We start from the raw sequence: 25720 nt of genomic DNA, 5'->3' as shown, positions 1-25720 counted from the left end.
CAATGGACCAACCTGAAGACTTGGTTGCATCCTTTTAACAGGTCGCCTTGAACGCCGGCTTTCTAATTTAAATCGTGTTGTGTATATAAATAGAAGAGAGAAAGAGAGAGAGAGAGAGAGAGAGAAAGATATATATATATAAGGATATATAAATATATATTACAGCAACTCTATTTTTTTTAAAACGTTCAAAAGAAGAAGAGAAAAAGAAAAACCACAGGACCAAACTTTTCTTCCTTTCTACGGCGGGTGAGTCGATGCGAGACGACAGATAGTGCCTGATTCTCGAATGGCGTCGGAAAAGGGCCTGGGTCTTTCCCCCCAAGAGCTCTACCGGGTGCAAAAGAAGACGCTTTTTCTGCCTTGGCGTCCGGGACGGGGTGCGGCGAAGGGCCAAGCCCCGCTCTCCAAACTGGGAAGGGCGACCCGTTCGGATGCTGCGGCGCGTCTTTGAAGAAGGCTCCGCGGATGAGGGCAGGTACATGAAGTGCCTTCGCGGCGGCATTTTCGTGGCTGCGCCGAAACGGAAAGAGAAAAGAACGCAGCGGGGGGGGGAGGTTCTCCTCCTCACCCCCTTCCTCAACAGCCAAATATTGCTGATCAAATGGAGGGCTAACTGTTTTTTAAAAAAAAAAGCAAGGAAAAGGAAAGGAACCTATTGATGAGGGTTACAACACTGCCTCCAGCAACAGACTTGAATTTTGTTTTATTTTTTACTGTTCTGCAGATATCCGATGTTTCCAGCGTGTATGAATGTGTGTGTGTGTGTGTGTGTGTGTGTGTGTGTGTGTGTGTGCAAGTGTGAACTTGCTAACCCAAGAAGATGCAAGCAAAATATTATTGCAGAAGAGTTCTCTCTTCAGGGGAACAAATCAAATAGTATGCAACTGAGACATGTGTCTGTGTGTGTGTGTGTGTGTGTGTGTGTGTGTGTGTGTGTATGGATGGATTGCAGGGGGTTATTCCTACATTGGACTATTCAGCTCTATGATTCTATATACACAACGCAGCTTAGAGACTTTGCACAGCCCAAAGGTATGGCTGATTCTTGGAAACAGAGATCTGAAACGCCAGGGCCCCCCCCCCCCACCTCCCCACCAAATAGCACACTGCCTTTCCTGTATAAGAATCCAACCCCTCTTCCCATTTTCCATTCTATCTGCATCCAACCATTCCATCGGGCACCCCAACCCCCCCAAAAAAATCTGCTGTGCATTGATCGATCAGACCAAAACCTCATCTACCCAGTGGACTCTTTCTGACAGTGTCCAGCCTAAGAGCACTCACAAGTAGCAGGGCACGAAAAGACTTCCTTACACACACCACACACACACACACACACACACACACACACACACACACAACTCCCCTCAGCTGCTCAGAGGTAGACTGCCCCTGTCTTTGGAAGTTCTGTTTGACTGCCATGTCCAAAAAAGCTGCTTATTGATCCTCCCGTGAATTCGTTTTCATTCTTTGAGGGGACAGTGGCCCGACAAACTGCCCCTTCCCCATGATTCTTTTATTTCTATTCTTTAAAAGCCAGCTGATCTAGCAGTCTCAACTGCCCTTCAAATTGTCTAATTGCAGGGGTGGGGCATTCAGAATTGGTTTTCTTGCGTCAGACTGAGAGTCCTGTCGGCCGGTCCATTCTTAGTTGCCAACCGGTTGCATCTAAGTGCTCTCTGTTGCAGGGGGCACTGGAGGGCCTGGCAGGGCCTTGTTGCAATCAGCCCCCCTCCTCAGTTGGAGGTAGATATTCTTCTGAAAACTAGTTGCTGGAAACCACAGGAGGGGAGAGTTGCTCTTGTGCTCGAATCCTGCTTGCAGACTTCCCACAAGCATCTGGTTGGCCACTGTGAGAACAGGATGCAGAAATTATTATTATTATTATTATTATTATTATTATTATTATTATTAAATACCTGCATTGCATGGGTTGGTCTAGATGACCCATGAGATCCCTTCCACCTCTACAATTCTCTATATTTGTATCCTCCCCCCCCCCAAAAAAATTGGGATTTCAAGGCAGCTTGCAACATGTTAATAACATCATTATAGCATGCAAATGAATTGAAAGCAAAGCTGGTTTAAAGAGAAAGGAATGCATGCCGAACCAGCATTGAAATTCAGGTTGCCCTTGAGAGCAGCCTGCTGTTCTGCATCGACTAGATGGGCCACTGGCCTGATCCAGCCAGGCCCAAGGGTTTCTCTCAACCACCCCTTTCCCCAGCCTCAGGAGGCGTCCTTTAACCCTGCCCCGCCCCTGTCTCTGTTTCCACCCCCATTACCCCATTGCTGTGGGGACAGATGGATGTCTGGGGCCTTTCAGAAATGGCTGAACCCCCAAATCACACCAGCCCCAGCCTCCTTTGTGGAGTTTGTCATCCAGAAACATGGTATCTCCCTAGGCTCCCCATTCTACCCCTTCCTTACCCAGATGCCCAAGCTCTGTTTCCCTGGCTCTTATTTATTATCGTTGTTTATTTATTTCATTTATATGCCACGGTTATCTTCCAAGGATCTCTAGGTGTCACACAGGGTCCCCCCCCCCATTTCATCCTCGTGACAACCCTGCGAGGTAGGTCAGGCTAAGAGATGGCGACTGACTCCAAGGTCACCCGGTGAGCTTCATGACTGAGTGGGCCGGGGTTCGAATTCTGCTCTTCCAGGTCCAACACTCTAACCATTATGCCGCACTTCATCCCTAGATTCATCCCACCCATTACCTCTGCTCTCAGCCACCCTTGCACCCCCCACCCCCTACCCTTGATCCCAGGCGTATATCAGATTTAAAAGCACATTTTTAAAACACTCACATCCCAAACAAACCCCAGCTTAGCTTTGGTGTCAGGAGAGCCAAACATGCCAAGGGTAGCAATTTGACCAAAAAAATGTATCTTTTTAAACATAGAGATATATCTATATATATATGTATATGTATTGCTACACAAGATCTCCTGCAGCAGGCTAGACTGAAATATGCCAGAATTTTACTATATACTTAAACATTCCTGATAGTGTGTGTGTGTGTGTGTGTGAGAGAGAGAGAGAGAGAGAGAGAGAGAGAGAGAGAGAGAGAGAGAGAGAGAGAGGGAGAGAGAGGGAGGGAGAGGGAGAGAGAGGAATCTATGGGTCTCCAAAAGTTGCTGAACTACAATTCCCATCATTGTAGTTGACTACTGCCCCTTCTGGCTGCTGGGAGTTGAAGTCCAGCACCACCTGGAAGGGCCCACCCCGGCCTAAAGCAGCATTGCGAGTGGCAGCAACCTGGTGTCAGAAGTGGGCATGTTCCCAAAGCGGTGACTTTGGCAATATCCCAAGGCAAGCCAGCCTGTCCTCAGCCGCTGGGTATCTAACAAGCAATTCAGGGCTTCTTCTATCCATGTAGAGGTGTTTTTTTTTTTTTTTAAAGCCATCCCAGCCACATATTTTCCATCCCAAGTATTATTAATTATTATCACTCTCTTTACTTGCAAAGCGGACTAACAACGCAGTACATGAACATTAAATTCCAAGCCACGAAACCTAAAAAGGAGCGTATCTCTTCCACTAAAAGGCAGAACCTGCCCCATGAAAATAGGCCGCAAATACTCAAAATCCTTCCGCTTCAGGGGCCTGGGTGACAAAGGAAAGCTAACAGAGGGAAATGGTGCAAGCAGGGAGCCACCGTTGAATTGGAGTCAGACTCTTGCCACCCCCAGCCAGCCTTGCAAAGGGAAAAAGCATGATGGGAGGTGTAGTCCAAAAAAATATCTCGAGGGCTCCCTGTTGCCAAGCCCAGGAGTTTAATGGAGCCATCCTGGCTTGAGGCTGGGGCCTAAGGCATCTAATAGGGGCCAAACTGAACATAATAATGATGATGATTTTTATTATTTCTATGGATGCCCCAGCCAGTCTGAACTGTGGGAAGGAACCCACTGGATAAAAGCTCACCAGCAATGGTCCGTCCCACAACAAGCAGTCACCATTTAAACGCCCCCCTCCACCTCGCAGGATTAGCAAATGTGGTGCCCCTTCAGATGTGGACTGCAGCTCCCAGCATCCACAGCCAACAGGGGCCGATGGGAGCTGGAGTAGAACCACCATTGAGCCCACAGTGTCATGCAGCAGCAAAGAAAGCTAATGCAATTCTGAAGTCTAGGGTCCCGATCGAGGGGAGTGATAGTACTGCTCTGTTTTCTTCCCTTGGTCGGACCCCCACCTGGAGTCTTGTGTCCAGTTCTGGGCACCTCAGTTTAAGAAGGGTGTCGACAAGCTGGAAGGTGTGCAGAGGAGAGGGCGACCAAGACGATCAGGGGGTCTAGAAGCCAAGCCTGATGAGGAATGGTTGAAGGAGCTGAGTGTGTTTAGCCTGGAAAAGAGGAGACTGAGAGGAGATATGAGAGCCATCTTCAAATACCTGAAGGAAGATGGAGCCAGCTTGTTTTCTGCTGCTCCGGAGGGCAGGACCCGGAACAGTTGATTAAAATGAGAAGAAAGGTGATTCCCACTAACCGTTAGGAATAACTTTCTGACCGTAGGAGCTGGTGGGCATGGGGACAGGTCAGCTTGCAAGGTGGTGGACTCGCCTCCATTGGAGGAGTTTAAAGAGAGCTTGGGTGGCCACCTGTCAGGAATTCTTTAGCTGTGATACCTGCATTAAAGGTCCAATGACTAGGTGACCCTTGGGTGGGGGGGTCCCATTAATCCTCCCCCAATGTAACATCCCTAGAAGGCACTGTGGGGTGTGGAAATTTAATTGGAGCGGGAACATTGCTGCTTTGCACAAACCCCAAAGTGCACTGCAAGCGGTGTGATGGCATCCGTAGCATTGTGGGAAGCTACCGTATATAGACAATCGTACCTTGGATCCCGAACACCTTGGTACTCGGACGTTTTGGCTCCCAAACGCTGCAAACCCGGAAGCGGGTGTTCCGGTTTGCGAACCTTCTTTGGAACCCGAACATCCGACGGGGCTTCCGATTGGCTGCAGGAGCTTCCTGCAGCCAATCGGAAGCAGCATCTTAGTTTCCGAACGTTTTGGAAGTTGAACGGACTTCCGGAACGGATTCTGTTTGACTTCCAAGGTACGACTGTCAAAGCGTCATTCTCTCCACCTTCCCACAACTGGTTGGCATGACTTAAGCATCCCAAAAATGCCTCGAGGTCTGTTCGGTTTTGGGTTGTTGTTGTTGTTGTTGTTGTTGTTGTTTTATTATTTAAAAAGATCAATTAAATAAATAACATGCACTGGATGGGGAAATGAAAAGAAATGAAAAGAGCAACAGCTCCCAGAACTGGGCAAAAGGGATTGCGTAAAAAAGAGAGAGACGAGCATTCTAGAAAGTGCATCCGGGCCCCGTGTTCGAAACAGATACTCTGCCTGTTAACAACAGCCTTCTCCCCACCTCCAGATGCATTTGAACTACATGAGAGAGCCCTCGTCTGAAAGCACCATGTTCATTGAAGAGGCGTAGCTGGGCTGTTTAGAACAAGGCAACTCTTTCTCCCTGGCGCCCCACCCCCCACTCCACTTGCCGTGCCCCAATTGAGGGCATCTCCCCAGGAGCACATGCCATTGAATTGGACAATAAGCGGGTGTGTGTAGGATTGCAGCCCAGGCGTGGCACTTGTGGCGTAACAGAGGGATGGAGAAACTTTGGCTCGCCAGATGTTGCCACCCTTCGCCCCGACCATTGGGCATGCTGGCTGAAGCTGATGGCAGCTGGAATTGAACCTCTGCACGGTTACAGTCTCCCCACCCCTGTGTATTTATAAACTCTGGGCAAGAGTAATTTGGTCCACACACCTTGCCAGCCCCCTCTGAAATTCCAGCAAATTCGTTTTTTAAAAAATCACCCCCACCCAAACAAAGCATTTTAAGCACACACCCTTGTCAATGAACAGGTGGTTCGTGGGAGAGGTGTGTATAACTGGGAAGATGGACGCTTCCCTTCTTTTCTGCCATCAGAGCCTTATTTAAAAAATTGCAGCTGCATTTAAAAGCTTTTTTAACTTAATTTTATTTTTTTAAGTTGGCTTTTTCAAATAGAAGCAGGCCTCAGGCTAGTGCACGATTCTGTGGTGGCTGCAGAGGGTAGGCTGAGCCTCAGGATTAAGCTTCTTGAGAATCTTACTTTCTTTTTTTTAAAAAACACACAAACAAACAGAGCAAGCTTCTAGCCCCTATCGTTTCCAAGGTGTTCTTGGGATCCCATGGGCAAGGCCTGGCAAAGCCTCAGGAGCCAATTCCAGCATAGTTTGGCGGTGTGGGAGAGACAGCACTTTGCAGAGTGAACCTAGGCGTGTGCATTTCCTCAGAAGTAAAACCCCCCCCCCCCCGCTTTGGCTGCGAGTTTCCTCCTAGGAAAAGTGCCCATTCATTCAGGATTTTCGCTTTGCCTCCTCGCCCCCTCAGAGCAAAATATGCAAAAACAGCTTTAAACATTGCAAAAATTACCTATGCAACCAGCAGCAACTAAGGGAGGGGCGGCGCGATGCCTCAGGCAGCTTGCGAAGTCTCTGCACCCCACACAGAACCCAGCTTCTCATGGGGTCAAAATTGCAGGTGCAGGTGCAGTCACGAGCCTGAGGAACTGTGAAGTCCCCTTGCTCAGTGGACGAGATCTCTGCTCTCCCAGCCTCAGTTTTTCCATCTGCAAAATTGGGATAATATACTCCTGGGGCAAGAGGCTTTGCCAGTGGAATTGCCTCTCTCTCTGCCAAGGAGCCAAGCTGCCCTCTTTTGCTTTTCAGGAAACACCCATTCCAAAGGAACTTGCCTCTGCCCCCTTTTTGGGCAGAGGAGCGCAGGAAGCAGCGTTGCAGTGAATCAGATCTCCGTTCCATCCAGTGGCTCCCCAGGGTTTCAGGCTCCAGTCTTTACACCACTTACCTGGAGATCAGATACTACCAACCTTCTCATAGAAATAAAAGTACGACTCTCGTCCTCATCGTTCTGAGGCCAACTTAAATAGGACACTGCCTTAAAATGAGTCAGGACATCGGTATTGTTTACACTGGCCTGCAGCACCCCTCTAGGGTTTCAGGAAGGGCTCTCTCCCAGTGGAGATGCCAGGACTTGAACTCGGAACGTTCTGCATGCAAAGCAGGTGCTCAGCCACTAAATTACAGGGTCCTGTGTCTAGCATGCACCCAAAGCTAGTCGCCGGTTTAGTATCTGGTACAGCAGAGCACCCGAGAGAGAGAGAGAGAAGCTGCAATCCTAACACTCGACTCGCTGGATTCAATGGGACTTACTCCCGGGGAGGTCTGCCCTGTTAGGCGTTGCCTGGGATTTTCACCACTGCCCACAAATTTGCACATGGCTGGATGCAAATCAAGAAGTAATGACTCTAGTTCGAACAGAAATGCGTCCCGTTCTAGGGCTGGATCTACACTGATTTAAAAAGAAAAAAACCCGCTATAGAAAAATAAAAGCTATGAAAGCTCTCAGTGCAAAATCCCATTGGTGACAGATGCTGCTCTACAGCGGCATCTTTATAACATATGTTTATAACATACAGTGGTACCTCTACTTACAAATTTAATGCATTCTGAACGCACATTCGTAAGTCGAATCCCATAGGAATGCATTGGGAGAAAAAATTCGTAAGTAGAAAAAATCCTATCTAAACCACATCCAAGATGGCGGATGGAGCTCCATTCGTAAGTAGAAACATTATAAGTAGAGTTATTCGTAAGTAGAGGTACCACTGTATTTATAATAATATAATTGTCGAGTGTAGCCAAGTCCCAGGTGTGTAGCAGCTCCTTCTGCAGTCCAGGTCCTGCCAGCGGTTGATGAGCAACTTGTCCTTTTGTCCCTTTTTAGGATTCTTCATCTTCAAACTAAACTTTGGCCAACACAGTCCTCTAGCAGAGAACTGTCCTCTCTAAGTACGAAGCCCTGCAATTTCCAAGTTCTGCCACGGGCTCCATTATAATTGCCTACCACTTTTCGAGGGCTTTCGGCGGTGTGTGTGTGTGTGTGTGTGGCACCTCTCAGAACAGAGGAAGTGTATGGAGGGTGCTTGGAACAGTGTGAATGATTTGTGAGTTGTTGTTTTTCTAAAGTCCACGTTTACAGCTGTAAATACAGGTTTTTTTAATACTTAAGAACCATCTATTCCGTATGTGATTTGTACAATGTCGTTCTATTTCTGCTATGGAGTGGTTTCATGATGGCTGAACCTTAATTTTGAACTTGAAAAAGAAATATATATATATTTAAATATATATATATATACATAAATATAAATATATACCTATAACTCCCACCTGCCAGCCACATTCCCTCTCTCCACCTTAAAAGGACATTTTGAAGTACTGTGTAAAAATAAGAGGGGAGGAGGGAGTGTCCTAGTCTTTCTCCTCCCCGTTCACCCCCACCCACCAACTTTTCCATTGACAATTACTGCTGCAAGAATTTCCGGTGTTTGCAGGTGAAATCATACCAATAGACTTGGGTGTCCAGCAACTTGCTGTGGTCTTAAGAATCTTATGACTTTTATTGAATAATAAAAAAACAAAAACCAAGCAAATGGAATTTATTTGAATAAACTGGAGTCTCAATTGCTTCAGGTGAAAGACTTCCCTCCCCCTTTTTAGAGAGAGTTTTGCTGTGTTTTGATTTCCCCTTAGAAGAGTTCAGAGAAAAGGTGGTGGAGGGGGGGAGGGGGGGATTAAATTCAGTTTGCAGTTTCTGAAACCCTGCAAGAACCAAAATGCAGCCATCCTTTGAAAATTTGCACATTATCCGAGTAATTCAATGCTAAAATTCTCCAACCAAGTAATGAGCACAGAATTGCACAAAGTAGAGGGGAAAGTTAAAACGTTAAAAATGCATATTTCAGTGAAGACAGCATACAAAAAGGCTGTTAAGGAAATTGAGAATTACAATAAATGTAATTCTGTTCCATTTAAACCGGCATTGCATTTTCAGCAGTGACCGGGTACCTCCAGGAAGGCCACAAACAGGGCACGAGAGGCCTCCGTCATTGCTGCTCCTGGCATCCTATGATACCTGGAGGCTCTACATGCCAGTGCCTGGAGGCGGTTGGAGGATAGATGGCGGCTAACAGATTGAGGTTGAAGCCTGACAAGACAGAAGTACTGTTTTTGGGGGACGGGGGCGGGCAGGTGTGGGGGACTCCCTGGTCCTGAATGGGGTCACTGTGCCCCTGAAGGACCAGGTGCGCAGCCTTGGGGTCATTTTGGACTCACAGCTGTCCATGGAGGCACAGGTTAATTCTGTGTCCAGGGCGGCTGTCTATCAGCTCCATCTGGTACGCAGGCCGAGACCCTACCTGCCCGCGGACTGTCTCACCAGAGTGGTCCATGCTCTGGTTATCTCCCGCTTGGACTACTGCAATGCGCTCTACGTGGGGCTACCTTTGAAGGTGACCCGGAAACTGCAATTAATCCAGAATGCGGCAGCTAGACTGGTGAGTGGGAGTGGCCGCCGGGACCACATAACACCGGTCCTAAAAGACCTACATTGGCTCCCAGTACGTTTCCGAGCACAATTCAAAGTGTTGGTGCTGACCTTTAAAGCCCTAAACAGCCTCGGTCCTATATACCTGAAGGAGCGTCTCCACCCCTATCGTTCAGCCCGGACACTGAGATCCAGTGCCAAGGGCCTTCTGGCGGTTCCCTCACTGCGAGAAGCAAAGCTACAGGGAACCAGGCAGAGGGCCTTTTCGGTAGTGGCGCCTGCTCTGTGGAACGCCCTCCCATCGGAGGACAAGGAGATAAACAACTACCTGACATTTAGAAAACACCTAAAGGCAGTCGTGTTAAGGGAAGTTTTTAATCTGTGATATTTTAATGTATTTTGGAAGCCGCCCAGAGTGGTGGGGGAAACCCAGCCAGATGGGCGGGGTATAAATAAATAAATAAATAAATAAATAAATAAATAAATAAATAATAATTTACAGACTTCAAAGGCTTGCAGGATCCAGCATGTATTTTGTGTGTTTACTAGAACCCGAGTCCGCTGATCAGAGTTGCCCTGGGGCAGGGATTAACTCAGGGTGGATGGTGTGTGTGTGGGGGGGGGGTGTAAATGTAAAATTAAGGACCGCAGTGCCTCTGTGCACTTTCTCAGCTCGGGAAGAAGTCGCACCCTGATGGATTTTCATGAGGATTTGTGGTCTGGTGTGCAGATTTAAATACCCAAAGCAGACGGAGCCTGCGTAGAGGTGAAACACAACCATTCACCCACAAGGGATGTTTTGAGCATGTACAACCGTCCTACATGAGGGACCCAGGTGGCGCTGTAGGTTAAACCACTGAGCCTAGGGCGTGCTAATCAGAAGGTCGGCAGTTCGAATCCCCGCGATGGGGTGAGCTCCCGTTGCTCGGTCCCTGCTCCTGCCAACCTAGCAGTTCGAAAGCACGTCAAAGTGCAAGTAGATAAATAGGAACCGCTACAGCGGGAAGGTAAACGGCGTTTCCATGCGCTGCTCTGGTTCGCCAGAAGCGGCTTTGTCATGCTGGCCACATGACCTGGAAGCTGTACGCCGGCTCCCTCGGCCAATAATGCAAGATGAGCGCACAACCCCAGAGTCGGTCACGACTGGACCTAATGGTCAGGGGTCCCTTTACCTTTAACCGTCCTACCCTGGGTGCCCTACTAGGGGTCTTAGAAGACCGCAAGCTTAATGCGAGTCAAGAGTGTGGTGCAGCAGTAAAAGAAGCTAATGCAATTCATGGCTGCATCGACAGAAAGCTAGTGTCCAGATCTATTCTGACTTGGTCAGACCACACCTGGGGTTCTGTGTTCACTTCTGGGCACCTTAGTTTGAGAAGAATGTTGTCAAGCTGGAAGGTGTGGAGAGAAAGGCGCCCAAGGGTCTGGAAACCAAGCCTCAGGAGGAATGGATGAGGCAGATGGGCCTGTTTTAGCCTGTAGAGGAGGAGATGGAAAGGTTACATGAGAGCCATCTTCAAATATCTGAAGGACTGTTTCGTGGAAGATGGAGCAAGCTTGTTTCCTGCTGCTGCAGAGAGCAAGGCCTGGAGCAATGGATTCCAAGGACAAGAAAGGAGATTCTGACTAAACATTAGGGAGGGCAGCCTTCCAGAGGTGTTGAAATATATCCAACCCCAGTCAGTCATTATAAGAACTCTGTCACTTTAAGCCATGGGTAGGCAAACTAAGGCCCAGGGGCCGGATCTGGCCCAATCCCCTTCTAAATCCGGCCCGCGGATGGTCCGGGAATCAGCGTGTTTTTACATGAGTAGAATGTGTCCTTTTATTTAAAATGCATCTCTGGGTTATTTTTGGGGCATAGGAATTTGCTTACCCACCCACCCCCCAAGTTCTGAGGGACAGTGGAGCGGCCCCCTGCTGAAAAAGTTTGCTGACCCCTGCAAAGTTTAAGCACTTGTGCCTTGTGTTCGAATTTTCCTCCTCCCTCCTCCTCTCATTTTCCTTGTCTGTTGTGTCTTTAAAAAAAAGACCGCAGGCCTTTTAGACTGCAGGAGCTGCCTTGCCACTGACCTTTGCAAACCACTCTGGGAGTCTCTCCCCCCCCCCCATTTCTAGAAAACCAGGGCAAAATTATTAGAAGACAACTAATACAATGAGCACACTTACCCACTGTGCCCAATGGGATTGCGCTCTCCGTTGGAATTTGATTCATAGGTGCCATTGAATTGCAATTTGCATATCCCAACATACCAATTCTTCCCAATATGCCAGGAAATGGCTATGTTCCCTAATAAAACGAGGGCCACCAAGGCATCTAAAAATATTTGCAGCCGATCCTATAAAATGGCTAGTTACAGGTACTTCTGAAGAAGTGTGCATGCACACGAAAGCTCATACCAATGACAAACTTAGTTGGTCTCTAAGGTGCTACTGGAAGGAATTATTATTATTATTATTGTTAGACTATAAAATGGCTGTTTAAGTGCAGAGGGAAGGACCGAGAAGGAACCTGCCTTCCTTTCAAATGTGCGAATTTCAAATAATAATAATAAACTCGTGGGCCGCAAACCAAGAGTTAAGAATGCGAATGTCAGGTGTGTGAAATGTATGTACTGTACAGTATTTTTAAAAACCCTAGTTTTAAAGATATGGCTCTACTGTAGCTGCTATTCCTGACTGCCACAAGGTGGCAGCAGCCATGCGCTATCCCGGCCTCCCAGTGGAAACTTCTAGAAGAGCGTTGGAGGAGCTCCTTCCACTGATATTTTTGTCTCTGTGCTGTGTTGCCTGTGAATCGGGCCAGATTCTGGCACCACAAGATGGTGGTGGCAGAAGCGACCTTACACAGCTTTTGGAAAAAAAGGGGGACTCATTAAAATTGTGGGATGGGGGCTCCAAGCCTCTCCATCCATCTCTCAGGCTCAGCCTTTGAATTGGCCCCCCGCTTGCCTCTTTGGCCTCCTGGGACCAACCACCCCAGAGACCCAACACCTGACCATTTGGGGTGGGGTGGGTTAGACTGATGCAACGTCACCTTGCACCAGGCACCCCCAACCTGCGGCCTGCAACTCCCATGATCCCTAGCTAACAGGACCAGTGGTCAGGGATGATGGGAATTGTAGTCCAAAACATCTGGAGGGCCAAAGGTTGGGGGTGCCTGCCTTGGACCTTCCCCGAAACACAGGCCTGTTCAGATTATTCTTATTTTGTAAGCGGATTTTTCTTTTATATACTGTATATAGGTAAAGGTAAAGGTACCCCTGACTGTTAAGTCCAGTCGCGGACAACTCTGGGGTTGCGGCACTCATCTCGCTTTACTGGCCAAGGGAGCTGGCGTTTGTCCACAGACAGCTTCCAAGTTATGTGGCCAGCATGACAAAGCCGCTTCTGGCGAACCAGAGCAGCACACGGAAACGCCGTTTATCTTCCCGCTGTAGCGATACCTATTTATTTACTTGACGTGCTTTCGAACTGCTAGGTTGGCAGGAGCTGGGGCCGAACAACGGGAGCTCACCCCGTTGCAGGGATTCGAACTGCTGACCTTCCGATCAGCAAGCCCTAGGCTCTGTGGTTTAGACCACAGCGCCACCCGTGTCCCTTATATATAATTTGTTTGTTTTTTTCAAATTAAAATTTTACAGTCATACATTGAACATACAACATAAAAACAAGATTCCGAAGAATCTCCAGGATGTTCCTCTTCCCCTTCGTGGGTCCTATCGTTAATCATTTCCTCCTTCATCTTTTATGATGATCCAAAATCTTCTACCTCTCCGTCGTGTCTAAATTCCCCATTAAACCACAAGTGATATTCCAATCCTGCTAATGATTTTTAACTGTTTGCAATGGTTTTTAAGACAAATCCCCCCCATTCCTTATTAAAATTTTGGTCTTCCCGATTTCTGATTCTTCCGGTCATTTGGGCCATTTCGGCATAGATAGACCATCAAATTGATCTTCCATTCTTCTCTGGTAGGGACTTTTCCAATGAGTGGGAACTGCAACAAAATGTTGCAGCATGATCCTCACCACCAGCTGCAAGGGGTCCTCCTGCTCAGGAGGAGAAAAAACCTGGAGAGTTGCTCCAGGACAGGTATTCTAAGCCGATAAAACAAGCAACCCCCAACCCCAACCCCCACTAAATCTGCAAAAAACAACAACGGGCAAATGCTTATGTTTGGGACTTACTCCCGAATAAATGTTCTTTTTTTAATTAAAAAAAGCAAAAAACATAAAGCACAGAGGCTGTCAAGCGCCTTCCTCTCCCTTTCGCCGAAAGTTGCCTTTAAGCAAGAAGAAAACCTTGAGTTGGAGGTGCAACCAACGAGTCGCCAAGGGTAGAGCGGAATTTCAGTGGAAGGGCATGTGACTCGCCCGCCTTCGGACTACAATTCCCGAAAAGTCCCGCGAGAGGCGCGGCTCGCTGGCTGGTTCTGTGGAAACGGCGCGGCCGGGCGCCGAGCTGCCCTTGCGCCGCGCGCGGAGACGTCGCTCAGTCATGGCTCCCCGCATCTTCCCCATTGTCAAGTGAGTCGGGCGGGCCGTCTTGATTTCTTTCTGTATTTCTTTTTCTCCCTTCGTTAAATGGGGAGCAAGAATGACCAGGTGGAAAATGCCTCCTGGTTATTTCGGAGCCTTTGCAAATCCCAGCAGCAAAAATAGGAAAAGGAACACCCTTCTGTTCCACCCCCATTTTACTTTTGCACAATGTTCTGAGCTGAAATGGGCATTTTAAAATTTAAAAAATATATCCATATTCGATATGCTGGTGCCCAGAAATATTAAAAACAGCTTTTATTCCTTCTTTGGTTGTTATGGCTAGTGGCTGAGGCAAATAAAGATTATTCTGCAAATCCTGATAACAAAACGGATCACATTTTGCAAAATATATCTCTGTGAGCTCTTTCCACCGCAATCTGTTGGATCCAAACAGTCCCTTCCACCTCCCATTTCATTGGCAAATACTAATATTAATTCAACTTCCACCTGTTCTGAGTGTTGTACAAAAGCTTGATAATTTGGGGCAGGGGCGTAGCCAGGACTTTTGTTGGGGGGACAGAACCTCAGCTTGCTATGTATTTTTATTGATTTCTGCTTTGGCTGCGCCCATGATTTGGGGGTTAATTTTGCACCTGTCCCCTCTTTTTCCAGGGCTGCCCTCTGCCTATTAACACAGCCCCCCTATATATATATATATATATATATATATATATAATCAGCCCCTCTCATTGTGTCTATGGGCTGCAGAAGAGGAGGAAGCTTTACCTGTTGGAATTCTGCCTGTCCCGTGACCAACACAAGTTGCTTTGACATTTTGCTGCCCTTTGTTAACAAATTCCTTGGTGCCTCTGAGCACATGCAGAGTTCATCCCCTTCCGCTGAGGAAGGAAGTTTATTATTTCTATTATTATCTATTAAATTTCTATACTGCCCAGTGCCCTTCATCCGAAGATCACAGGGCGGGTTGTGGCATAAAAACACAAAAGGAGACCACAAAATACATGACAAAAAAGAAAAACCCAAACCAATAACTCATTATTAACTTTACCCGAGAATCCTCTTGCACTGCTTCTGATCTTAACTGGTTCTTCCATGCAAAGTGTTATATTTCTCATATTTTATGTCCACTGGAGGTGTGAGACTTTCGCATACTTTGTCTTCACAAGCACCCTGGAGAGGTAGACTACGGCTATAGACGAGAGAAAGCGAGAGACTGGCTCCCTCAAATTGTGCCTTCTGTGGGGCTTCTGGTGGCAACTGCGAAATCCTTTATATGCCTTTTGCCAGTCTCTTCCCTTTCCTGAGATGGCTCAGTAGGTAGAGCATGAGACTCTTCATCTCACGGTTGTTGGTTCGAGCCCCGCATTGGGCATTGCAAGGGGTTGGGATGGATGACCCTCGGGGTCCCTTTCAACTCTACAGCTAATTAATTGATCTCTGTTTTTATGCATATTGTGTTGTTTTTATGATGTTAGCCGCTCTGCGCCCGGCCTCAGCCGGGGAGGGCGGGATACATTTTTTAAAATTATTATTATGATTTTTTCTGCTCAGGTTCCTGGTCAAAGGTGGCTTGGCAGGGGGGGCCATCTACGTGGTTTACAGCCAAGGTTTGCTGAGCGGGGGCGAAGAGGGGGCCCGAGCTCTCCGAAAAGCCCAAGAAGCGCTCCCCCCAGCTGTGGAAGAATGGGCAAAATATTTTGGCTGGAAGGTAAGAGTTCATCAGAGTGTTTGGCTGCACTGTGGTTCCCCAGACCTCTTGAGTATTATTATTATTATTATTATTATTGTTTAATTTTTAGTATCTGCTCTCTCTCTCTCTTTTTGCCATGGCAACTCAAACCGGCTCCCACATATTTTAAGCAAAAAGACGGCGCTTGCACGCCTTAAAACTAGCATTGTAAAAATAAATAAATAAAATAAATAAACCCCAAAGGCCATTCTTTCTCTTTTTTAAAAAACTAGATCAAAGCTTCCCACCCACGCATAAGGCAGGGAGTCGCCACTGAAAAGGCCTGTCTGTTTTTACAAGTGCTGGCTGGTTTTGTTCTGAAAAGCGTTCGAGTCAAACTTGTTTTTATATATGTTGTTGTCGTTTAGTCGTGTCCGACTCTTCGTGACCCCATGGACCATAGTACGCCAGGCACTCCTGTCTTGCACTGCCTCCCGCAGTTTGGTCAAACTCATGTTTGTAGCTTCGAGAACTCTGTCCAACCATCTCGTCCTCTGTCGTCCCCTTCTCCTTGTGCCCTCAATCTTTCCCAACATCAGGGTCTTTTCCAGGGAGTCTTCTCTTCTCATGAGGTGGCCAAAGTATTGGAGCCTCAGCTTCACGATCTGTCCTTCCAGTGAGCACTCAGGGCTGATTTCCTTCAGAATGGATAGGTTTGATCTTCTTGCAGTCCATGGGACTCTCAAGAGTCTCCTCCAGCACCATAATTCAAAAGCATCAATTCTTCGGCGAATTTTTATTAAACTTTCTGTTTTACAATTAAAAATACTCATTTAGATGTCCTTAAAATATCAATGACTTCCCCTCTTCTCTTTCCATAGTTCATTTTGCATAGCATAAAGCCCTGCCTATTTTACACAAACTAAACCATTCGGTATTCCATAATTGCATCCATCAAAATCAGCTGTACACAGTTATTTCCCATATATTCGATAAACGCTTTCCAATCTTCTCTAAACATACTGGTATGTTCTTCTTGTTCTCTTATTCTGTATGTTAAATCTGCTTAAGTTGCCACTCTTCTTTAGTTGGGACCTCACTCGTTTTCCATTTTGTGGCTAACAGAAAACAGTTGCATACATAAATAACCTTTTTTGACACCTGGGAATTTCAGTCTGAATTATCCCCAACGAAAAGGACTCTGGGGAGAAATTACTTTTAAACATTTTTTCAATTCGTTATAGATCATTTCCCAATACTCTTTTACCCTTTTACAAGTCCACCACATATGAAAGAAGGTTCTCTCCACCTCATTGCATCTCCAGCACTTATCTGATTCAGTCTTTATACATCTTAGCAAGCCTAAAGATAAAGGGACCCCTTGCTCTAGGAGGCTAATCTCAGTGAGGCCAAGAACTGCTGATACAGCCAGACACATTATTATTATTATTATTATTTTCACTTCTATTCCACTTTATATTTTTAAGAAGAAAAATCTCAGAGCAGTTTGCAACACGCTAAAACATTAAATGAACCAATCCAGAATCGAAACATTACTGAAGAAAATCAAACATAAAATACGCATTCAAAGTGATCAACAGAAAACTAAAATCTTTAGAATACTAAAGATTTCAAAAGGAAGCATGACAAGAGGAGGCCAACTGCAGAATGTGCATTTAACCCAGCAAAGATAATATATATATATTTTTAAAAAGATCTTAAACGTTTCAAAAGAAAACCTTACTGAAGGAAGTCAGGTATAAAATGCAGGTTTAAAACAGCATAATTAGAAGGCGGTATCACAAGCGTGTTGTCTTTGTCCATGGAGTTTTCTTGGCAGGGATACTGGAGTGGCTTGCCAGTTCCTTCTCCAGGTGGATCACGTTTAGTCAAAACTCTCCACTATCACCTGTCCATCTTGGGTGGCCCTGCATGGCATAGCTCATAGCTTCTCTGAGTTATTCAAGCCCCTTCGCCACGACAAGGCATTGATCCATGAAGAAGAATCCTTGGAAAAGATCCTGATGTTGGGAAAGATTGAGGGCACTAGAAGGGGATGACAGAGGACGAGATGGTTGGACAGTGTTCTCGAAGCTACGAACATGAGTTTGACCAAACTGCGGGAGGCAGTGGAAGACAGGAGTGCCTGGCGTGCTATGGTCCATGGGGTCATGAAGAGTTCGACACGACCAAATTACAACAACAACAACAATCACAAGCATATTGTATTTATTTTATTCATTAAATTTATAATTGACCTTCATCTGAAAAGCTCCAGGCGGCCTCCTGACCATTGCACGAATGCTCTTTGGGGCTGGTTGGAATCCAGTGGCTTCTGACAGCTGACAGGTTCCCCACACCTGCTCTAAACAGATTTCTAGGTCTTGAACCCAGAACCTTTTGCAATGCAAGCTGCTTTCCAAGGCGCCACCAGCCTTTTTTTATATGCCTTGCTTGTGTTCTTCATTCCCCCAGCTTCCGGCTGTCCCAAAGACTGAATTCTCTCTCTGCAGCTTCTGGAACTCAGGTAAGGCTTTTTAATTCAACCCCTGCCACATGCCAGTTCCTATTATGTCCTTCTCCCTGGGATTTCTTGACCATCGAGCACAAGAAGAGCTTTTCTGGGATCAGGCCCATAGAGTCGTATTCAGAGGCAGGAGGAGACTGGCTTGCGGTTTGGTCTGCTGTTAGATCTTTCAAAATGAAAATACGTGGTTCCCCCCCCCCCCCCGACTGTAGCAGATGAAAAGAAGCCTTGTTGGCCCTCTGCAATGGTAAACATAACCCCTTAGAATCTGCCCTAAATCAGGGGTCAGCAAACTTTTTCAGCAGGGCGCCGGTCCACTGTCCCTCAGACCTTGTGGGGGGCCGGACTATATTTTGAAGGGGAAAAAATGAATGAAGCCCTATGTCCCACAATTTAAGTTCTGCAACCAGAAGGGTCCGCAGAGTATCCACTTTTGTTTCCCACCTGTTATTATTTATTATATACCGTATATTCCGGTGTATAAGACGACCCCCCCCCCAACTTTTCCAATTAAAATATAGAGTTTGGTATATATTCGCCGTGTAAGACTACCCCTCTTCCACCGCACACCAAATAAAAATTAAAGAAACATCAGATTTGATTTCAATATGGTAATTTTAATTCGACAGTTTCCCTTTAAAAGCCTTCAAAATCCTCCTGTTCATCATCTTATGTCATAAGTATATCAATGACATATTGTGGTCTACAAGGCAACTTCCTATGCTCCTGTGGGGAGAACTGGGTTCCATTGAAACTCGATGGCCTTTTCTCCACATCCTTTCCTGGGAGAGCTGCCCTTTCGCCACCGCTTCTTGCCCCCCACCCTGTTTTGGGGCTCCTTCCACCCACCCAGAAGGCAGCACTTGCAGAGCAGAAAGACAACAGCCTTCTCCTTCCAGGAAAGCCTTCCCGGGTGGCTGGGCACCCAGCTCAGCCCCCTCTCCCTCTCTAAAGCAAGAGCACCTTCCACCTACCCAGAAGGTAGCACTTGCAGAGGAGAGAGACAACAGCCTTCTCCTTGCAGGAAAGCCTTCCCTTTTGTTCCTGTACCCTGCACGCGGCTTCGGGTGGCTGGGCTGAGCGGGCTATCCTCTCTAGGACTCCTGCTCAGTTCCTTTTAACCCCTAGCACGCCGAGCACACCCAGCTCAGCCCCCTCTCCCTCTCTAAAGCAGGAGCCAACAGTGCAAGAAAGCTTTCCCTTTTGTTCCCTTTTGTTTGTCGGGCGGCTGGGCTGAGCGGGCTATCCTCTCTATCCTGCTATCCTGCCATCTCACTTCAGGCACCCCCATGTGCCGATGAAGAGGCGCCCCTGCAGAGAGCAGCCCTCTCCCGAGCACACGCTTCTTCAGGGACTCCTTTAGGGAAACTGTGCCATGCCGTTTTTGAGCTCCCCCCACCATATGCGGCGACTGCTGATTCTAGTACCCGGCGTATAAGACGGCCCCCCAACTTTTGAGACGATTTTCATGGGTCAGGAGTCGTCTTATACGCCAGAATATACGGTATTTACTTATACCCCAACTTTTATTCTCGACAGGGACTCAAGGTGGCTTATGGATAAATATTAGGACAGCTGAAAACGTAAGGGGGGGGGATAAGCAATCCTTTTTTAAAAAAACACAATCTTTGCCTTGGCTCAGGCACCCCCAAACTTTGGCCCTCCAGATGTTTTGGACTACAGTTCCCATCATCCCTGACCACTGGTCCTCTTAGCTAGGGATCATGAGAGTTGTAGGCCAAAACATCTGGAGGGCTGCAGTTTGGGGGTGCCTGCCTTGGCTGCCCATTTTATGCTGTTTATTGTGTTGATTTCTCTCTCCTGGGAGCTCAGTGTGGAAATACATGGTTCTCCACACCAACTCAGGTTAGGCTCCAAGAGGTGCTGACTAGCCCCACCGTCACACTCAGTGAGCTTCATGGCCGAGTGGGGATTCGAATCTTGGTCTTCCAGGTCCTAGTCCAACACTCTTAACCACTGCACCACACTGGCTGTGTTTTGCTCTACACTCAACCCCGGGAGCCGGCTTCCCTCTGGTGCAAAGGGTGCCGAACGGCCAGGATAGCCTTCCGCCATGTGTTGTGTAGCACACTCAAGTCCGAAAGGAATCGCTTTCCCTTGCTTTCCAGAACAGTCACTGCCTTGGGGCAGCAAAGCAGGTGGGGCTTATGCAGACCTGCACAGGACTGGGAAAGATAGTTTGAGTTAGCTATCCTTTCTTGATTACTGCGTTTGCAATTGTCCAAGATAAAATCTATTTTGGAAAGAAGAAATGAGCACTGAGCCACCGATATTTCACAAGTGGGCTCTTTATTTACTGTGTTTGCTATTGTTTAAGACAGGGGTCAGCAAGCTAAGGCCCGTGGGCCACAAGCGGCCCACAGGGGTCATTTAACCGGCCCACGAGCCACCCCCGAACCGAGCTGCCTGTTCGGCGAGTCCCCACGCACTGCGCTAAACTGGCGTGGGGACTCGCTTCCGCGGCACCGGAAATCACATCTGCACATGCACAGACGCCAGAAATTGAGGGCGCACGCACTTATGCATGCGCGCGATCCAGCCCACGGAGGGATCTCCGCTGGAGTGAACCGGCCCAGGCGAGGTAAACCTTGCCGACCCCTGGTTTAAGATGAAACCTATTTGGGAAAGAAACTACTTTTGCCATTTTTATGGACCTTTATTATTAGTTTGCAGACAGTTGCCTTGGTGATACTTTCTTGTGTCGGTTGCATATGCTTTCAATCATAGCAGGGTGTTTTAATATGTTCTGAAGCTTTGGCATTGGGGCTGACTGCTCCCAGTGTGGGACCAGGACCTGACAGAGCAGGGTTCAAATCCTCCGCTCAGCCATGAAGCTCACTGGGCGACCTTGGGCCAGTCGCTGCCTCTCTCAGCCTAACCTACCTCTCAGGGTTGTTGTGGGGAAATAAAATGGGGAGAAGAACCGTGTACACGCCACCTCGACCCTCTTGGAGAAAACGTGGGATAATTGCAACAAACAAGCAAATGGAAAGATGCCCACCTGCCCTGCAAAAAAAAAAGATGCACAGACCATTTGATGGGGACTGAGCATGCTCAGTGACTGCCAACTTGACTGACCGTGGGGGGAATGGAATTCTGAGCAGGAATATCAGTCCATGCTGCAACTTTCCGTTGCAGTTTCTCGCTTCTTATTTTGTTGTTGCTCTTCTTGTTGTTTTCTGCAGGGGTTCGGACGACAATTGGCGCTCTCTCCGTAGCCCCCACCAGGGCCTGTGAATATACCCAGCATGGATGGAAGTACATGAAGGACCTTGTCAAATGAAGCCCCTCCAATAAGGCCCCCTCTTGCCACCTTTAATGGGGAGGTCTTCAGCACCAGAGTCTGGCCCCTGTTTCTCAAGGGCTGCAATAAAAGACTTTATAATGAGAATAAGAATAATTTATTATTTATACCCCGCCCATCTGGCTGGGTTTCCCCAGCCACCCTGGGCGGCTCCCAACAGAATATGAAAGACACAATAAAACATCCAACATTAAAAACTTCCCTAAACATGGCTGTCTTCAGATGTCTTCTAAATGTCAGATAGTTGTTTGTTTCCTTGACATCTGGTGGGAGGGTGTTCCACAGGGCGGGCGCCACCACCGAGAAGGCCCTCTGCCTGGTTCCCTGTAACCTCACTCCTCGCAGGGAGGGAACTGCCAGAAAACCCTCAGAGCTGGACCTCAGTGTCCAGGCTGGATGATGGGGGTGGAGACACTCCTTCAGGACTACAGGGCAAAGTCTGTTTAGGGCTTTAAAGGTCAGCACCAAGACTTTGAATTGTGCTCGAAAACATACCAGGAGCCAATGTAGGCCTTTTAGGACCAGTGTTCCATGGTCGCGGCGGAGTTTGAGGTGAACGGGGGCTGTTGCAAACCCTCTCAGGTGGCCTTAAAAATAGGTTTTTTTGCGCAGCGCCGTGTTAAAAACTCCGGAACTCCCTCCCGCAGGAGGCAGCGATGGCCCCCAACTTTGATGGCTTTAAAAGAGGATTAGACAAATTCAAGGAGGATGGGGCTGCGTGCTGCTGGACTGATCCGATGTCTGTATGAGAGGCTGCTCCCTCCATATCAGACGGGATTTCTTGTTTGCTAGGAATAATCCCTTTATGGAAAGGATCAAAGGAGGAGTTGGGCACTGGAAGCCCCCTGCAGTGTTTGGATTGTGGGAGTTTCCTTGCCAGTGCTCCCGCCACTTGGTTTATTAGCAAAAGAACAGCAACAACAGTAGTAATTTTATTATTCGTACCCCACCCATCTGACTGGGTTGCCAACTCTCTTCCAGTACAGAATTCCTTGCCCCAACTTGTCTTGTACATTCTGAATTAGTTGTAGTTTCCAGGTCACCTTCAAAGGTAGCCCCACGTAGAGCGCATTGCAGTAGTCCGTGGTTCCCAACAGGTGGTCCGCGGACCCCCAGGGGTCCGCAAGCTATGCCAGAGGGGTCCGCAAGATGCTATTAGAATAAAAAATATATTAAATATATTTCGTATGATAACAGATTTTTTGTTTTGGCCGCTTCCTGCATGAGCAGAGTCTAGCGCAAAACTAGAATTAGATAGAGGCAGTAGTTCTGCTGTATGCCGTTAGGTGGTGCTTTACAAACACTACTGTTTTGCAAAGAGGCAAACTAACGCTCACCTCCCCAAGATGCTTTGCGTGCGTCGGCTTCATTTGTGCGCTACTGCGCAGGTACCCTGTCTTCTCCATTCCCCTCCCTCCTCCCTGGCACGCGCTGCCTCTTTGCAAAACAGTAGTGTTTGTAAACAAAGCGTTGTTTTTCGCGGAAGCTACAGTTCGCGTAGTTAAAAATGGACCGTTGGTTAAAAAGTGGGTCATCTCATTAAGAACTGAAAATTAAAACTAACTGTATACTGATGGAGTACTCTGTTGTAACTGTAAAAAACGTATAAATATAAAATATAAAAAGACTCTTAATTTGGCTCTCACTTTTTAATTTTAGGATTAGGAATTAATGGGGGTCCTTGTCACAATAGCGGCTCGATGAGGGGTCCTCGAGAAAATTTTGTTGGGAACCCCTGGTCCAAGCACTTTCAACTGCACCCGGGAGGGGTCCATCGCTGGTAGCTAACCAGAGTTCTGCGGCAATGTTCAAGTGAACCAGATCCCTCTCCTGGGTGCCTCCTAGACTTCCTTGCTTTCTTCAATGGCTCTTCCTGCTTCCCATTGCTTCCCTCTCCCTGAGCATTGACACTCTCCCCCCCCACGCTTCATAAACAACTTCATTCATTCTCCCCCACAGTCCTTGAAGGGCCACATTCACACCCAACTTTTAAAACCCACTTTGAAACAGTCCTGGCTCTCCCCCCCCCCCAATAATTTTTGGAAACTAGTTTGCTAAGTGTCCTGAGAGTCCTTGGGAGACCCCCCCCCCCCCCACGATTCCTCACAGAGCTACAATTCCCAGAGCGCTTTAACTCTCTTTGCAGGGAACTGTGGGAATTGTAGCAGCGTAAGGGCAATGGGACAGCAGTTGGGTGGGCGGTACCCATTGAGCACCGCAGAACAGGAACAATGGAAGTACCATAATTTTGGGGCTGTTTGCCTGTGCAGGAAAAAGGGAAAGGGTTACACCAGGCATGTACAAAATCCATTTCTGGGGCCTAATCCGGCCCGCCGGTTGATTTAATCCAACCTTCGTGGCAGGTATAAGTCCTGGGGTAAAATCCTAAGGAAAGCTCATCAACTTCAATCCTAAAAAAAGTTCAACAACTTTGGGTTAAATCCTAAAGAAAGTTCAACAACTTTGGGTTAAATCCTAAAGAAAGTTCAACAACTTTGGGGTAAAACTGTAAAAAAAAAAAAAGCTCAACGCAAATTAATCAAATCTGGCCTTCTTTGAAAAAAAGTTTAGGCACCCCTCGACTCTACACTGATTTGGTGGTGACCCCACAAAACCCCCATCCACTAAGCATCAAGCCTGCTGCTCCCTGGCCCACTTTGCCCCTTGATTTGCATAGCCACGCCTCCACAGCCTGTTTTCTTGGTCACACAAGAGTGTGACGGAACGATGGAGCGCTTCCTGGTAGCTGGTAGCATTTCTTTGCAGGAGTCTTATCAACAAGGATGGAGAAGATCGAATCAGGATTCAGTGTGACCATAACAGATGAGAGAGCTGGACCCCAATGAGCAAAAAGAATTTCAATGGGGATAAATGCAATGTTCTACACCAGGCACCCCCGAACTGCGGCCCTCCAGATGTTTTGGCCTACAACTCCCATGATCCCTAGCTAACAGGACCAGTGGTCAGGGATGATGGGAATTGTAGTCCAGAACATCTGGAGGGCCGAAGTTTGGGTATGCCTGCTCTACACTAAGGAAGAACAAATCTAAGCTTGGTGCACAAATATAAGATGGGAGACACCTGACATACTAGCAGTGCATCTGAAAAAGGATCTAGGGGTTTTAGTCGATCACAGACGTAACATGAGTCAACGGGGTGATGCAGCAGCAAAAAAAGCTAACACTATTCCAGGCTGCATCAACAGAAGTCTAGTGTCCATATCAAGGGAAGTAATAGTACCACTCTGTTCTGCCTTGGTCAGACCACACTTGGAATACTGTCTCCAGTTCTGGGCGCCACAATTTAAGAAGGATGTTGACAAGCTGGAAGGTGTGCAGAGGAAGGCGACCAAGATGATTAAAGGTCTGGAAACAGCCTTGTGAGGAATGGTCGAAGGAGCTGGGTATGCTTAGCCTGGAGAAAAGGAGTCTGAGAGGAGATACGAGAGCCATCTTCAAATATTTAAAGGGCTGTCACGGATGATGGAGCAGGCTTGTTTTCTCCTGCTCTGGAGGGCAGGACTCGAACCCATGGCTTCTAGCTACAAGAAAGGAGATTTCGACTAAACATCAGGAAAAACTGGCAGTATGAGCCATCCAACAATGGAATGGACCCCGACGAGAGGTGGTGGGCTCTCCTTCCTTGGAAGTTTTTAAGCAGATGTTGGATGGCCATCTGCCATGGATGCTTTAGCTGAGGTTCCTGCATTGCAGGGGGTTGGACTAGATGACCCTCGGGGGTCCTTTCCAACTCTAGGATTCTATGAAAAGCTGCAGGCTCAGGATATTCAAACATAGTCCCGCAGACTGCCTTTTGAAGGAGTGGGGCTCTATATAATGGTTTCATACTCCTGCCGCAGGGATTCGATATAGATCTCCTCATGTTCCCAGTAGAAGAAAGCATGCTGGTTCTCTGGGTGCTGGTTGAGAGAAATCTTCTTATCGGAAACCCTCGTCGCTCTCTCATCTACAGGAAATGGGGAGAAAAACACTCAGCTTCTCTCTCTTAAGAGGTGGGGGATAGAGAGGGGTGCGCTGCCTGAATTTTTTTGGAAAAGTTGCTCGTCCAAATGAAGCCATGTTTTGCACGTACTGTGTAGAGTAGCCCCACTGAAATTAATGGATATGACTAGCTTAGGTCTGTTAATTTAAATGGGTTCTACTTTGAGTAGAGCTTAGCTGGATACAGCAGCATGATTTTTATTTTTATTTTGATTATCATTTGAAATAGCCAAACTGAAATACGCTCTTTGTTTCAAATGCTGAAAACCTCTCACTTCACCTT

General features: G+C 47.4%; 2 protein-coding genes across 3 annotated transcripts in view; one reads left to right on the top strand and one right to left on the bottom strand.

The window, feature by feature from the left end:
• The first annotated feature begins 13826 nt into the window (after positions 1 to 13826).
• On the top strand, positions 13827 to 21470 carry MICOS13 (mitochondrial contact site and cristae organizing system subunit 13). Its single transcript, XM_035120393.2, has 4 exons — positions 13827 to 13942; positions 15467 to 15623; positions 18060 to 18111; positions 21318 to 21470. Exons 1-4 carry the CDS (start codon positions 13914 to 13916, stop codon positions 21413 to 21415), a joined length of 336 nt encoding a protein of 111 aa, XP_034976284.1. The 5' UTR covers positions 13827 to 13913; the 3' UTR covers positions 21416 to 21470.
• Positions 21328 to 25720, bottom strand: part of LOC118086073 (disintegrin and metalloproteinase domain-containing protein 10-like) — a 42068-nt gene continuing 37675 nt past the window's right edge. For both annotated transcript variants that reach the window (XM_060275399.1, XM_060275400.1), the window contains one exon: positions 21328 to 25402. In XM_060275399.1, the coding sequence (XP_060131382.1) occupies positions 25266 to 25402 (137 nt within the window). In that variant the 3' untranslated portion in view covers positions 21328 to 25265. The remainder of the gene's footprint in view (positions 25403 to 25720) is intronic.

This window comes from Zootoca vivipara, chromosome 6 (genome assembly GCF_963506605.1).
Source record: "Zootoca vivipara chromosome 6, rZooViv1.1, whole genome shotgun sequence".
NCBI lineage: Eukaryota > Metazoa > Chordata > Lepidosauria > Squamata > Lacertidae > Zootoca > Zootoca vivipara.
The sequence above is the reverse complement of the archived record's forward strand: the minus strand, read 5'-3'. Positions and strand labels throughout refer to the sequence as shown.

What these genes read in the sequence shown, in the direction of transcription:
- MICOS13 (XM_035120393.2), top strand. Translation starts at nt 13,914, where the DNA reads ATGGCTCCCCGCATCTTCCCCATTGTCAA. An exon ending in CAAAATATTTTGGCTGGAAG is followed by an intron (nt 15,624 to 18,059) that starts GTAAGAGTTCAT and finishes TCATTCCCCCAG; the next exon opens with CTTCCGGCTGTCCCAAAGAC. An exon ending in CTGCAGCTTCTGGAACTCAG is followed by an intron (nt 18,112 to 21,317) that starts GTAAGGCTTTTT and finishes TGTTTTCTGCAG; the next exon opens with GGGTTCGGACGACAATTGGC.